At 33.1% G+C, this 15,777-nt stretch overlaps 2 protein-coding genes across 2 annotated transcripts; one reads left to right on the top strand and one right to left on the bottom strand.

Annotated features, from left to right (window-relative positions):
* The first annotated feature begins 3,456 nt into the window (after positions 1-3,456).
* Positions 3,457-10,431, top strand: LOC124821974 (exocyst complex component EXO70A1). The gene is made up of 11 exons (XM_047293917.2): positions 3,457-3,815; positions 4,497-4,592; positions 4,724-4,929; positions 6,334-6,567; positions 6,695-6,833; positions 6,901-7,113; positions 7,267-7,472; positions 7,674-7,871; positions 7,967-8,066; positions 9,593-9,810; positions 10,039-10,431. Exons 1-11 carry the CDS (start codon positions 3,657-3,659, stop codon positions 10,154-10,156), a joined length of 1,887 nt encoding a protein of 628 aa, XP_047149873.2. The 5' UTR covers positions 3,457-3,656; the 3' UTR covers positions 10,157-10,431.
* A 2,818-nt stretch (positions 10,432-13,249) lies between these two features.
* LOC148200049 (uncharacterized) lies at positions 13,250-15,391 on the bottom strand. The gene is made up of 2 exons (XM_088112053.1): positions 14,463-15,391; positions 13,250-14,384 (listed from the first exon to the last, which is right to left on the bottom strand). The coding sequence occupies exons 1-2, from the start codon at positions 15,388-15,390 to the stop codon at positions 13,462-13,464; spliced, it is 1,851 nt and encodes a 616-aa protein (XP_087968179.1). The 5' UTR covers position 15,391; the 3' UTR covers positions 13,250-13,461.
* Positions 15,392-15,777: the final 386 nt, after the last annotated feature.

The raw sequence follows: 15,777 nt of genomic DNA, 5'->3' as shown, positions 1-15,777 counted from the left end.
TTCTCGTTTCCTTGCAATAGTGTTTCATACTCATTTTGGCTGCTGCTTCCTTTTCTTGTCATTGCTTCATCATATTCTAAAAAGAAGACAATAACTTCAACTTTTTCTGATGATAAATTGGACAGCTACCTCAGTTGCAGTACCTCAGTTGAAGCTGCAATAACCTTTAAAGATATTTGAATTTATTAAAAGTATTTTTACTTTGATTTAAAAAAAAACACTTGGTAAAATATGAAAAATTAATTTCATGCGTGATATTAAGATGAGAATAGAATATCAATGATAATAAGCTGCATTAAAAATTTAATAGATTTTTTTTAAAAAAATTGTTTATAAAGAAAAGAAAATTAAGTAAGAAATGATCCGGAATTAAAATATGAATAGTGACATTCATACAAATATGAACAAAATAGTGACATTCATACAAATAGTTCATCAATTATGAATTAAGAATTAAAATAAAAAAGTTGCCTACCTTTATAGCACGGCAAGTGGTAGTGCAACTCTTTTTCCGTAATTTGGTACTTGCGCAGGGAAAGGTAGGAAGGGTGTTGTTACCTCGACCATCACACCTTTCTTTCTCCATCTTTTCTTTATTAGTTTGTTTCTCACTGAAATTTTATTTTTAGAGTTATTATTTTTTAATTTTATCCATTCAGATCATATTTCATTAATAACCTATTCTAGTTCCCTACATGAGTAAAATACTTTTATTTCATTTTAATATTATAATTGTGAGATACTAAGTTGCAAAAGTTGGTGGTGGTGGAAAGAATTATCAAGCAGTCTCCCTCTCGTGGTGCAGTAGCGCTCTCGTGGTGCAGTGCGTGTCGTGCTTCCTCGTATTCGAATAAATCTTAAAATAAAACCCTAAAATAAAAAACGTAACCTTTAAACGGAAGTGACATCCTTCAACGGATGTCAACATCCGTTTAAGGTAAAACGGATGACATCCGTTGAAGATGTCACCTCCGTTTAAAATTTGCTTCATTAGCATGTTACGATTCAGTAAATTTAACGTCGTCCATTGAAATTAACAGCAAAGTTCCAATTGACTTAATTTTACAAAACAGGAACCTAATTGAGATAAAAATAAATACGAGGAGCTATTGGAAACAACCCTACACAAATAGGAATGTTCGAAAGGATTAAACTTTTTTTGACCTCTACCAATCTTATAGTGAAGCATTCTTTTGAAACTTATAATTCTTTTGCCAAAGTTAAGATTTCAATCCTTGATTTTTGTCTCATTATTATTTATTTCATTAACTAATGACTATTTTTGTCAATTGCATTGTGTGTATTCTTTTATTATAGAAATTTATTATACAAATTTGTTATAGATTGTGTTATTTTAACTTGATTTTGATAACATTCTTTATATTATATGAGGCATGTATAATTTTCAAATTATTTTTGTTTTAACTCATAATTGAAATTTACTATAATAGAATCTTAAGTTTGTTGCATTCTACGTTCTTGAAATGATCCTCCATCTACCATATATATTCACGATACAATCCTCTTCTGCGATTTGAAGAGGTCGGTACCACTTCATTCAAATTTATTGAAACTAAATAAGAGTGGTAAGAATGCTTTCATACATTTTAAAATTCTAATCTTATCCTCTTTTCATTTTCAATTTTGAAATACAAATTCTAAAAATATATCGAATACATAATTCGTAATACAAATTTTACATTTCGAATTATACAATTTAAAATACATTTTTATTTTATATTTCAAATTATACGATCTAAAATGCATTTTTAAATTTTGCATTACAGGCTATATAATCTAGAATATAAAATTTCTGAAACACAAAAATAAAAAAATGTATTCTATATTATTCAATCATGATATAATTTTTAAGATTTTATAAATCAAAATATTTTATAGTGTGAAAAAAATAAAAAAGTGTAAGAGGGAGCTATACTTAGGAAGTGGTGGGCTATGCGTGTCTACCCATATTTTTTCATCTTCCTCCTAAAGCTTTCTAACATTTCCTTTCACTTTCTATGTAACTTTCAAATTTTGGATAGGAGGATCAAAGATGATGATGAGAAGAAGAAAAGAGAGAATAAGAAGTTGGAGAGAGGAGGGGTGTATATGGAGGAAGAGATTGGAATAAGATAAGAGTAAAATTGTCTTTTCATTAACTTATGGAGGTGAAGGAAGAAATTACGGGGGCGCAAGAAGAAATGGCCCTACTAGGATAATTAATATCAACATGTGTCTAAAGCCCAAATTATTATAAATGAGTGAATTAAAATCATCATCATTAAACTAGAGAATATTGTGTTTAAAAGTAAAAGCAACTCATAAATACTTCAAAAATTAAGTTATAAACTTAGTACAATTTTCCAACTCAAGTATTATACTAATTCTTCACTGTCCCATTTCAGTTTCAGTACTACTATTACCATTATTTATTATTTTTATTCCTGTATTTATTCGATAATATTGTAAAAAAAAAGATATATACAAAATTACAAGGGTAAACTATTCAAAAAATAAAATCAAATGGAAATATCAAATCTTATCCTAAGGTTGTCAAAATAAATTTGAGTTAAATAAAGTTAGTTACGTAAGATTGAAACATCGTACTATAATAACAATATTTAAACTTTTTCTTCTAGAAGAAACTTTTGTGACTTTGTAACTATCATATTTATCATCTTTATTTTTCTAAAACTGGTATAGAGTATAATTTATATAATATTGACATGGTTAATACAAATTGACTCTAATAATATTATCTCAATAAACTTAAAAGATCAAATTTTAGTGTCGTCTCTGAGTAAAAAAAAAATTTCCAAAAGCAAACACTCGTTTTCTAAGAAAATGAAAAAACAATTACAAAGGCAAATTCTTATTCCTTAGTCCTCAACTTGGTTAATGAAAAAGATATTAAAAGGATGAAACTTTATTCTTTTTAAATTATTAAGTTAATGATAACTTAAATACTTTTTACTTCCTTAATTACGTTATATACTTTTTTAAAAATAAAATCGTGATAAAATTTTAACACCAAAATAGATAATATCTCATACTTATTGAACATATTATATAAGGAACTTGCATTAAATTTATGTGAAAAGTTAAATAATATAAATATAAAATATAAAATATAAAATATAAATATAGTTTTTTCTATTTAATTCATAGGAAGGTTACTATTAATTGCTTGCGGCATTTTAATACGGCAATTTTGACTCAATGTTATTCATTTAGTTACTTTCATAATGCCGCTGGTACCAATTCGAAGAAACCTTATTAACTTATTTTTAAATAAAATGGATTAAATTAAAAAAATTCAAAATAATAAAATATATTAAAAGAAACTTAACAATAAAGAAAAGATTATCAGACCGACAGAGTTTTTTTTTTAATTATTGAGTTAAAATTATAAAATAATTGCCATGAACATGGAGAGAAAAAAATGGTAGAGAAAGTTACATTAAAACGAAATGAGGTTCCACAGTACCTTCAACCGTTTCGCGAGGAGCACGGTAACACAGTGAGAATAGAAAGAAACTAACACACGTCGGAGAAAAAGAAAAGGGGGTCACGAAGTTCAGATCCAATGTGCATTTTCATTTTCGTTTTCGTTTTCAGTTTCATCAACGAAAAAGTGAGATGACATTGATCTGAAAATGGAGATATCGAAAGCGATGGACGCTCTCCGAGAGAGAGCGACGGTCGTAAAGGAGTCACTTCACAAGAGCCAGACCATCACCGATAACATGGTCTCCATTCTCGGTTCCTTCGATCATCGTCTCTCCGCACTCGAAACCGCCATGCGTCCCACTCAGGTATGCTCGATCATATGCGTCGCTTTTAATGGCAGAAGGTACGAATCACGTGAACCACACACTTCCGATTATAGCAATAGAATGTGTTTATGTTACCTCTTTCGTCACTTAGAATTGCAATTAAGAGGTGTATTGATCAATGCTGTTCCATTTCTCATTAGTAAGAGCGTTTGCGTTTTGATGAAAGGAATTTTTCGAATTCGCATTTAGAAGTTCGTTTATGAGGATTTAATTTTTCTCGAGAAAGATTTTGCTGAAAGTTTCTGGGAGGAAATACAAATATAACTTTGTCGAATTAAAATACGAAATTTGTTAAAGAAAATGTGCTTTTGGTCTCTGAAATTTAAGATGATTATAATCATTGATCCCTTAAATTTAAAATAATTTATTTTGGTTTCTCAAAGTTTAAAAGAAATGTAATTTTAATTTGTAAACCCTACATTTAAAAGGTTAAAATATTTTTTAAAATTGTTTTTTATTTTCTCAAGTTTAGTGTTTAAATACTTAAATCGTATTTTACTAATTGAAGGATTAAAATATATTTTTTTATTTGAAGGAAAAACTCATCTATCTCAAATATGTTATTTTACTATGTTCTCCCTTTTTTAGAGTTTGGTTGGTTTTTTACCATATGTTAATTGAAGGATTGTTGTTTCAATTTTCTTTTTGGGTTCATATTAGATAAAAACGCATTCAATTCGTAGTGCACATGATAACATTGACAAGACTCTAAAAGCAGCAGAGGGTATTTTGGCGCAATTCGACCAGACACGAATGGTGAGTCTTTGTTTTACTTTATTATTTATTTTCAGTTAATTTTCACTTTATATTATACATTTTCAATACAACTAAATTAGTAGTGATTAATAAGGTTCTGTTCATGATTTTCATTTAAATTTAATTATTAGGCTGAGGCTAAAATACTTCGAGGGCCGCACGAGGATCTAGAAAGCTATTTAGGAGCAGTTGATCAGTTGAGGGCAAATGTTCGTTTCTTTAGTAGTAAAAAGAGCTTCAAAAGTAGCGAGGCTATGGTCACCCATGCTAATAACTTGCTTGCCAAAGCTATCACAAAGTTAGAAGAGGAATTCAAACATCTTTTGACAAATTATAGGTTCGTCTTCTCAAATTTTAATTTCTACTTTTTCTTATCAATACATGCTTATATTATATCTTGCTCTTACCTTTTTATTGTCATCCTTCTTAGCACAACTACATCCACTAGGAAAAAAACTCTTTTTACTATAACTGAAAATAAATGATAACAATACTTTTAAAATCGTTTGCTTTTGGAATCTTTTCTATAATTACCTTTTACGTTTGTTTTTAGAATTCCGAACCGCTGTTTGAATTTGAAATACTTAACCACTGGAGCGAGTTTAATTCTTGAAACACATTATTTAACAATATCTAAAATCTTCTGATCATGTGAAACTTTTAGTATTGTTACCCCTTTAAATCACTATCTAATCATACACTACTTTTAATCTTGTTATATTCTAAAAGTATGTTTATTCAAATATGCTTTTAGAAAACGTTCTTTCTAATAAAGTTGTTTTTATGTGCAAACTATGTTTCTCGAGGCTAAACAAACTACAAATTATTGAAGTTATTGCTTCTCAAGTTTGGTTGAAGTTCCTTATGGTATTCTCATCAAGTCTTGCTCTTATCTTCTCACGTAAAACCACTATTAACTGAACTCAAGATCAAAAGTCCTAACATTTTTGCTTTATAGTTTTTCAGCGTTGAAATTTCTCACAAGGAATTTCACCTGGATAGTTTTGAAGAAAAGGGTCTAGGTTAAATAAGTATAACATATATGAAGTTATTTAAAGTGTTTGGCTTGCATATATAACTCACTTCACCAATTAATTTCTTAGTTATTTAAATTTAATTTAATAGGTCATAGGTGTCAAAGGTAATGCGTATTATTTTTATGTTTTAGTTATTCAATTGGCCCATAAGCCTAAAAGACAAATAGATATCATTTTTATGTACTAAAGGCAAACAGATTGATAATTTTTTACTAGAAACTTAATTCTAGTTTGTAGTTTAATACGTAACCATTACTTACTGAAGTTTTACCAAAACTGCTGTCTACTTGTATTTGCATTATTAAAAGTATGTATTCAACTTCTTCGTCAAGTATTTCCTTAATTTTCTTAAGACACTTGATTTGATTTTTTATGTGGATCCTAAAATAAATATATAATATTTTAAATTTTAAGTTTTATTTTTAATATGATACTATTTTAACAAAACTTAGTAATAAGTTATATAAAATCATAATTCATTATATAAATTTGCAATTCAAAAAGTCCACATTAATCAAATAATCCAAATTTGACTAACCCAAAGTAGTCAAATATAAATTAAAATATTAAATTTAAATTATACTAAATTTCTCATGCTGATCCCAATCCAATTCAACACGAATGAAGCTGACATCCTTAGCTAAAGTAAAAAAAAGTCTATCCTTATATTATTTTTTATTTATAAAACTAGCCTTTTATTTCAGTAAACCTGTGGAACCTGATCGCCTTTTCGAGTGCCTACCAAACTCCCTAAGGCCCTCAAATTCTGGGAAGCAAAGTGAGGGTGGTGGAAGAAACCACTCCGGAAAACAAAGTTCAGAAGCTGTCACTTTCGCACTTCCAACTCTCATTCCACCAAGAGTCATACCTTTGCTACATGATTTAGCACAACAAATGGTTCAAGCTGGCCATCAACAACAACTTTTTCGAATATACAGGTAATTTTTGTTTCCTTCCATATAATCAAATGACGAAGTTATTGCATTCATATGTGCCTAAAACTATAAATATATTTGAATTTTTTTTGTCAAGTACGGTTTCTGATCTATGTTCCAAAATTTGTAGAGAAACCCGAGCGACAGTCCTGGAACAAAGTCTTAGGAAGTTAGGTGTCGAAAGGTTGAGTAAGGATGACGTTCAGAGAATGCAATGGGAGGTTTTGGAGGCAAAGATTGGCAATTGGATTCATTACATGAGGATTGCTGTAAGATGAATACGAATTTTTTTCGATTTGTTTTGCTCTTTGCATTTTTCTAACTTTACTTGAATAGGTCAAATTGTTGATTGCTGGAGAGAAGAAAATTTGTGATCAAATATTTGATGGTGTGGACTCTTTGAAATCTCAATGTTTTGCTGAGGTGACTGCTAGTAGTGTGGCTATGCTTCTTAGTTTTGGAGAGGCTGTTGCAAAAAGTAAGAGGTCACCTGAGAAATTATTTGTTCTTTTAGACATGTATGAGATAATGAGAGAGCTTCAACCAGAGGTATTATAAACTCCACATCTCAATACTCGTTTTGCTAGAATTATACACATCACTTGTTTCTATTTAAAATAACTTTTACTATGAGTAGCTTGAAATAGTATCTAGGTTCTCTAAATTATATTTTTCTAAGAACAAAATTGGGACATGATGTAGATTGAGAAACTTTTTGAAAGTAAGGCATGCACTGAAATGAGAGAAGCTGCAATAAATTTGTCAAAGAGATTAGCTCAAACTGCCCAAGAAACCTTTGTTGATTTTGAGGAAGCAGTTGAAAAAGATGCCACTAAAACTACTGTAATGGATGGAACTGTCCACCCTTTAACCAGCTACGTGATCAATTACGTGAAGTTTCTGTATGAGTGAGTGATATCGTAATGTTTTCCCTTCATTTGTGTTTGTGTAATTAGCTATTTTTTCCGAAATATTTTATAAACACTTCCAAAATGTTTCTTCAAAATGATTTCAAGAAATAATAAATTATCATCAATGTTTCCTATAATGTAATTGGATTTAGATCTTAATTTTACAAGTTAATATCTAATTTTTTATTCTAAATGCAGTTATCAATCAACCTTGAAACTACTTTTTCATGAGTTTGATCCCAATGACCCGGACGGACAATTAGCAATTATTACAACAAGGATTATGCAGGCTCTCCAAACTAACTTGGATGGAAAATCAAAACAATATAAAGATCCAGCACTGACCCAGTTGTTTCTTATGAATAACATCCATTACATAGTGAGATCTGTGAGAAGGTTGGTTATTATTTTATTTTTTGTTTTACCCTAATTGTACGGTAAGATTGATTTTCAAATTGGATCCAATTCTATTTTGCATATTGTGCTGGTAGGTCAGAGGCAAAGGACATGTTAGGAGATGATTGGGTGCAAATACATAGAAGAATTGTGCAACAGCATGCAAATCAGTATAAAAGGATTTCTTGGGCAAAGGTTTCACTCTTCAATTTGATAGACTGTAGAGAAGTTTACATTGAATGATGTATGATTCCTAGACATGTTACTCACAAGGTTTTGAACAAAACTCCTGGCTCAACTCAAAAACATTAAACTATTCAATTATCATCCTCATACCCTAAAGGCATATGCATATAAAAAACAACACAATAACTTTCATTCAAACCTTCAACTAAATAAAAAACACAATACTACCCCAAATACAGCTAATTCAAGCCTTAGACATTTTATTCCTTTTCATAAATTTTGTAGAACCTATTAAAACTCCTCAAGACTTGAACAACCTTATACAATTAAAACAAATAAAATATTTACTAATTATATGATTTAGTTTCACCTTTCAAGATTCAATAATTTGAAGCTATATAAAATTGATTTAGTAACAAAAGTTGAAAAAGAGAGTTAGAAAAATTGTTGGTTGAATTCCTCCAATTAATATTTAGAAGATATAAAATTATTTAAAAGGTGAAAGAAATTCTGAGTTCAACATTAAAAAAAATACTAACAGTTGCCTATAAAAAAAATTCAATAATTTAATAAGTCTAATTTCTTATTATAGTATTCAATTTGATCTTTACTCAAAATTGACATGCTTACTTGACTTTTTTAATCTGCAATGATACTTTTATTTAATGTGTATATTCCTTTTACAAATATTAAAAAACAGACATACATAATAATATTAATTTCCATAGGTCCGAACGCAAACAAAACCCAAATCGCAAAAAGTCTAAGGACTATAACAACAAAAAATTGTCCAAATACATGATCCCAACTTTTAACTTCCACATAATGTAAATGTTGTTAATTAAGGTCTACTGAATTATCTAATTATCCTACTCATTCCTTCTCAATAGATTCTTAGACCCTCTAAATTGTTTTTTATAGTATATGTCATTTTTTAACTATCGTTGGTAATTAATATACCTTTTGTGAGTATAAATTACATATATTAACGTTCTACTTCATACCTAGATACAAGTTTTTTCTTTATTTTTTTGCATGTTACTCCTGTTAAGTAATTATTTTAGTTCTTTTACATAATACATTTTGCTAAGAAACTCGTGATTCATGTTATCTTATAATGTTTCATCATTAATTGAGATGAATAACATTGTGTAATTTGTGCTAAATTTCACTTATTGGGATGATTATTATATTTGTTTCTAGATTATATAATTTGAAAATGCATTTTGGCATGTATAATCCAAAATATGTATCTAGACTGTATAATCTAAAATATTGTTTATGAATATGGAATTCAAAATGCACTTTTGAATTACAAAATATATTATAAATTATATTATCTAAAATATATTATAGATTATGCAATTGAGTATATTCTAGAATCTACATTTTGAAATACATTTTCAAGATTACACAATTTCAAAATCTAAAATATATTTCTGGATATTAAATTGTATTTTGAATAATATTTTGAATAATATTGAGTTTTGCATGACTACGGTTTCATTAATCGATAACGCTGAATGACCTTGTAGATTTTACAATGCCTCACTGTCCCAGCAAGTGAAAACAATAATGCAGTCACAAGAACAATGATTAAAGATAGATTCAAGACATTTAACGATCAAATTGAAGAGCTTCATCAACGGCAATCTCAATGGACTGTTCCCGACAGTGAATTGCGTGAATCTCTTAGATTGGCTGTTGCTGAAGTCTTGTTGCCCGCATATAGATCTTTCCTAAAACGTTTTGGGTATATTTCAATTAAGCTATATAATTTTGGACAAAATTCTCATGGAAAGTTTTACTTTGATGATCAGCATAATAAACATTTGCACTGAAAGACAAGATAGATCGTCAAAGTAAAACTTTAATTGTGATTAACAACACTAGAAACACCTATTGAACTATGTCTATATCTTTTTTCTTTTCAGTTTCTGAATTTTCTCACAAAATTTCTCACATGTATTTAATCTTTCAGGCCCGTGATAGAGAACGGCAAAAATCCTTATAAGTACATGGTATATTCTCCTGAACATCTTGAGCAAATGCTGGGTGAATTTTTTGAAAGCAAGATATGGGGTGAACCAAAGCGATAAATCATTGCAGTAAGTTTGTTTCCTTTGTGATTTGGAAACACTTGTTTATAATAATTTATCAATATTGTACAGGTGTGGTCATTCAATTAAACTCTCTATTCTTTCTTCTCTCATTTTAGCCCCAAATTAATGAATAGTCATTGAATAGTTCACTAGTTAGTTCCTATTTTAGAGTTGATTTTATAGACACTTTGACCATATCCAAACATTTAATTGATACTATTATTTATTGTATTTCTCTCTCCTGTAATTTTACAAGCCAATGATATCGATCACTTATTCTTGTCTCTTCCTTTCAATTACTTATTCTCTTCTACCAAGACAGGTGTCCATGGATTTTTCCTTCGTTTTAGACTCCATTGACAAATACATCTGACATATTTTGCTACATTTATCTACTATAATGTTGCTATTGTGGCTACGGTTTGTAGTGTTTTCATTCCTCTAAAAGAAATAAAACAACCCATTGGCAACTTTTTTTGTAAAGAGCAAAGAAATATATTCAAGAAGAACAAATTGGCCATGCCAGTTCTCGTTTCAAAGTTATAATAAATAATAATTATGCAGAAAGAGAGAAAGAACATTTCGGTGTCACTAAAATACATATCTTGGTAAGATGAGGGAACAATGATATTAGTTGTCATTTCATTATTGACAAAATGACAATTAATTTCAACATGTTTGATTTATATGTAATGATGAATGACTATTACAATGCAATTGCATCTTTTTATAAATACGAATTCCTAAATCATCAAGTTATTATTTGAGTCATTTTAACTAATATGTAGTAGTCATAAAATAATATTTAATCTCTGTAGCATGAGAGATGGTTAATTGTTTCTTAATTTTCCAAGATACCACACAAGAACCAAGAAGCATCACCCAACTAGTAAAAAAATGTTTTCTATAAGTGGATAATTTGCCTAATTCGAATCATACCATCTCTATAGTTTTAATTATTGAAAAATAATACGTTGTCCCAAATATTTCTTCAAATATCTAATGATCCTTAAGGCTGCTTCCAATGCTCTACATGAATTTTTGCATACTGGGATAAAATGTGTCCAATGTAAGCAAAGTCAGATTTAATCAGACATAAATAGATTAATCGCTCAATCAATCTTTGATAGGTTTCGAATCTTCAAGAGATTTACTAACTAATGGTATCTTATGGTGTTGTTCTATTAGAAAATCCCCAGGCTTGGCTCATACTAAATTTGTCTGTTTAATGATTCCAACGCGTATTTTCATTGACAAAGATAAACGTCAGTGAGTAATTTAAATAGAATTGGACAAAGTTATTCCAACTTAGCAAACCAACAACGCAAAGCTTGTTTTAAGCCATACAACTACTTTTTCAATTAAGCCATACAACTACTTTTTCAACCTGTAAACTAAATTTGAGTCTGTTTTAAAACCTAAAGGAAATTTCATGTACATCCATTTGATGAACTTGTCATTTTTTTAATTGTCACCACTACTAAGAAGGTATAGACTATCATTGTTTTTTCTTATAGAGCAAATGTTTCATCATAATTTATTCTCTTTCTTTGATGATGTTCGAAAATAGCAAGTCTCTCTTTTGAAGGGAGGTTGTGAAGGAGGAACGGAGGACGAGAAGTCCACCGAGGAGGACTAGGATGGAACAAAATAATAGAAGAGATGATAAACGTCTGGATCGCAGGCGAAGTAGAAGTTGTAACCACGACGGATCACTACGCGGCACAATAAACACTATTTCTGGAGGTTTTGCTGGAGGGCCATCAGCGTCAGCAAGGAAGAGAAACCTGAGGGAGTTAAAGAGTGTTCATCGAGTATATGTGAGGAAGCACTCAATGCTGCCAATCACATTCACCGATGAAGATTTTCATGCTCTTGATCCTGATCAAGATGATCCGATGGTAATAACAACTATTATCACTCGGTACAGCGTGGGGAAGGTTTTGATAGATCAGGGAAGCTTTGCTAATATTTTTTATTAGAAGACATTCCAACAGATGGATTAATCAGAGGATCTTATAGCTCCGTATAACGAGCAGATAGTAGGATTTTCTGGAGAAAGGGTGGATAGAAGAGGATATGTGGATCTAAGAACCTGCCTGGGGACCGGGCAGAATGATAAAGAGTTAAAGACCAGGTTTTTGCTGGTAGAAGCAAACACAACCTACAATGTGTTGTTGGGCAGACCTTGCCTAAATGCATTTGAGGCGATTGTTTCCATGCCCCACCTCACACTTAAGTTTCCGTCGGATAGGGGAATTATTTGTACCGTCCGGACAGATCAGAGGATCGCTAGAGAATGTTATGTAGCAGGGTTGAAGGTTCAACCATCCTCTTCTAGACAGAGATAAGACGATCAGAGGTGGCCATGGCAGACTTGGATCCAAGAACTAATACCGATGACCGGATGGAACCAATGGGAGAAACAAGGCCTTTCAGCCTGGGGCGTAAGGAGGAAGAAGTCACTACCATTGGAAGTGAGTTGAAGGAGGAACAAGCCAGGTCAATAGGAATCGAGTTGAAGAAAAACAAGGATTTGTTTGCATGGATTGCCGCCGATATGCCAGGAATCCACTCAAGAATCATGTCTCACAAGCTGGCATTATTTAAAGAAGCTCGCCCGGTGGCTTAGAAGAAGAGGAGATTGGGGGAAGATAAGAGATTCGCAGCGGAAAACAAAGTAAAGAAACTGTTGGAAGCAAACTTCATCCGAGAAAACAACTTGGCTGACAAATGTTGTGATGGTGAAGAAATTGAGCGGGCAATGGAGAATGTGCACAGACTTAAACAAAGCTTGTCCAAAGGACTTCTATCCATTACCGAGTATTGATGCATTAATGGATGAGACGTCGGGGTTCCAAATGTTAAGCTTCTTGGATGTATATTTAGGATATAATCAAATTCCTATGTACCCACGGACAGTGATAAAAGAGCCTTCCAAAGGGTCTAAGGGATAATTACCAACGACTAATGGACAAAGTCTTTTGCCACCAGATTGGTAGATATATGGATACGTGGACGACATGGTGGTGCGAACATCCCTTGGTTGGACATAAAGTTTCGACAAGTACCAAATGACGCGCGTTCCTATAAACATTCAAGTATAGCGATCCTATAAACATTCAAGTATAAGAACATAAAGTTTCGACAAGTACCAAATGACGACATACACGCACCAAACAACCCTAAGAACAGTAAGTACAAAATGTCAGAATGTCTAAGTTAAATCTATTCTATACAAGGTCTACGACGGGGGCATCCTCGACAGCAGGAACCCCTGAATTCCCCTGGGGTGTCTCGATTCAAGCAGCTTCCTCTGTTGCCATTGCCTTGGTGGGCGTCCCTGCAGGCTCGTCATCTGGAAATGCCCCGGCAGGAATGACGTCTATAGGAACCAATTCTCCTTGGTAAACGTCCTTCCGAATGTCGAAGTTGACTCCTTCAGTACAGACATTCAAAATATAGGACACTTGCCTTAGCGCCTTCTTAAAGCCCCTGGTATGTTCCAGGATGATAGCATCAGTCATCTCATCCTGCAACTCCTGGTTTTCAGTAATGGTCTGGCGCAAGGCGTCCCTCTCGCCAGTCAAAGTTATCAACCTTTTCTTCAGCTCCTCATTCTCTTTGTTTGAACATTCCAGATCAGCTGCAAGCCGGTCTTTGACCTTTTTCATCTCAACACCATCCTTCTGCAGATTCTCCATTATCTCCCGGCCTTTCACTATCATCTCCTCGGATTCCTTCTGCCTTTGCTCACACTTAGCGTGTTCGGTTTTTAAACGCTCCAGCTCGGTGACCAAGTTACCTCGGTTGGAGGCATACGCTAAGTTCCAGGCAGCAGCTGCCGCCCGGCAGGCAAATTCTAAGCAGTTATCCGCCATTTTTTGCTCAGAAGTCTTTTCCATGACTTTCTGCTCAGCCAAATCAAAGTTGAACTCGATCTTATGGCCAAGGTTAAAGGCCGCATCCCACATGCCATTCGGAATGTCGCGATCGGCATGCGGGTCGACCACCCCTCCAATACTCTTCCCCTTATCGGAAGCTTTCGGATCTCCACCGGTGACAGCCTTTCGTTTCCTTGAAAGCGGCCGTTCGGGAGAAGGTGGCGGTTCATCATTGACATGGACAGGATTCTTGATAGTCGTCAAGGCCGAGGTTCCCCCTTTATTCTTCTTGGCGTCAGCAGCGGCAAACCAGTCAAGGGGAGCTCTTTTACCCATAGTAGCTATACGCAACAGAACACAACAAATACCAAGTCAATGCTGCAAAAATAAAATTCAAAGTGCTCAGTAAAAGAACATACCAAATACCCTCGAGTTCATATCGTCATACTCGAGGCAGTTGATAATCTTTCGGGAAGAAAAGGGGCGAGACAACGCAGCCATAACACTCAGAGCTTCCAATTCGATATAAGTCATATCTTCTTTCGACCAAAAGGTAAGCTTCCTAGGGTTCTGGGTCCAATACAAAGGAAACTTGGGACTATTATCCTCGTTGAAAAAGAACGAGCGACCTGATTCAGTGATGGACATCCTAAAAAATTGGTTTTTGAAACCTCTAAAGGATTGGACGTATAATTCCAAAATTGCGTTCCCAGACTCGGAAATTAGAGAAACCCAACCCCTTTTTCCAATCGGGCGGGTCCTAAAAAAATAAAGAAACAGGGCAACCGTGGGGTTAATGGCCAAGACTTGGCACATAACCGCGAATGCCTGTATATACCCCCAGCTATTTGGATGTAACTGTGTGGGGGCGACGTTAAGGGTTTTCAGAACATCCATTTGAAAAACGTTTAGAGGAAACCTAAGGTATATATCGTAAAACAGATATGAGTAAACATAGAAAAAATCGTCTCTAGAATTCTCTTTACCATAGAAGACTCTCTCATTTTCCCCACAGGCAACTAATTTAACACAAGAGCCATAGCTGAGATTTCTAAGAATACAACTATCGTTTGCCCAATTCAACAGCACAGCCCTACTATCGAAAACACTAGAAAATTCACTTACATCTAGAGAAGTCCATTCATAGTTACTCCCGCTAGAGGAGGGAAGATTTTCGGGCTCCTCCACCACAACACCACCATAAACAAAGGCATTCTCGCCATAAAGTATGGAGACAACCTCACACTGAGCCCTAATCGGAGAACCCTCTGGTGCCTCAGCCTGGTTGTCGCTCCCCCTTTTCTTAACAAATGTGGGAGAACAATCTAAATAGGAAAAAGAGTCCATGAGTTACCTGTGTGCAAATGTCAAAGGAAATGCTGAAGAAGGAGAAGTGAAGAAGTTTGTCGAGGAAATGGGGTAGAAATGACGGTTGCGCTAACCAGGGTTCCTCAGAAAATCCTTTCACATTAATGAGGGGAAAGCTGATGTAACCGCTGATCATTCCGCACCGTAGGATTAGAAAGAATCCAACGATCCCACTTTTCAGACTCTACCAATACCCAGAGGCGGGAAAATCAAAACCCAAAACGGTGCGTAACACGAAGCCCTCATAACAACAACCACCTTACAGTCCTATAATTAACCCAAATACATAAGACGAACGGTTAACTAGGACTTTTGGGGGCTTATGTACGGTATGATATTATTGGTCAATACCACTTGGGCCACTAT

The sequence above is a fragment of the Vigna umbellata genome, chromosome 4, assembly GCF_029865625.1.
Source record: "Vigna umbellata cultivar VRB3 chromosome 4, Vumbellata_1.0, whole genome shotgun sequence".
In the NCBI taxonomy this organism is placed as follows: Eukaryota; Viridiplantae; Streptophyta; class Magnoliopsida; order Fabales; family Fabaceae; genus Vigna; species Vigna umbellata.
Note: the sequence above shows the minus strand (reverse complement) of the source record. Positions and strands in the feature narration are given on the sequence as shown.

What these genes read in the sequence shown, in the direction of transcription:
- LOC148200049 (XM_088112053.1), bottom strand. Translation starts at nt 15,390, where the DNA reads ATGGACTCTTTTTCCTATTTAGATTGTTCTCCCACATTTGTTAAGAAA. An exon ending in TATGAACTCGAGGGTATTTG is followed by an intron (nt 14,385 to 14,462) that starts GTATGTTCTTTT and finishes TGTTGCGTATAG; the next exon opens with CTACTATGGGTAAAAGAGCT.
- LOC124821974 (XM_047293917.2), top strand. Translation starts at nt 3,657, where the DNA reads ATGGAGATATCGAAAGCGATGGACGCTCTCCGAGAGAGAGCGACGGTC. An exon ending in AATTCGACCAGACACGAATG is followed by an intron (nt 4,593 to 4,723) that starts GTGAGTCTTTGT and finishes TTTAATTATTAG; the next exon opens with GCTGAGGCTAAAATACTTCG. An exon ending in TGAGAGAGCTTCAACCAGAG is followed by an intron (nt 7,114 to 7,266) that starts GTATTATAAACT and finishes GACATGATGTAG; the next exon opens with ATTGAGAAACTTTTTGAAAG.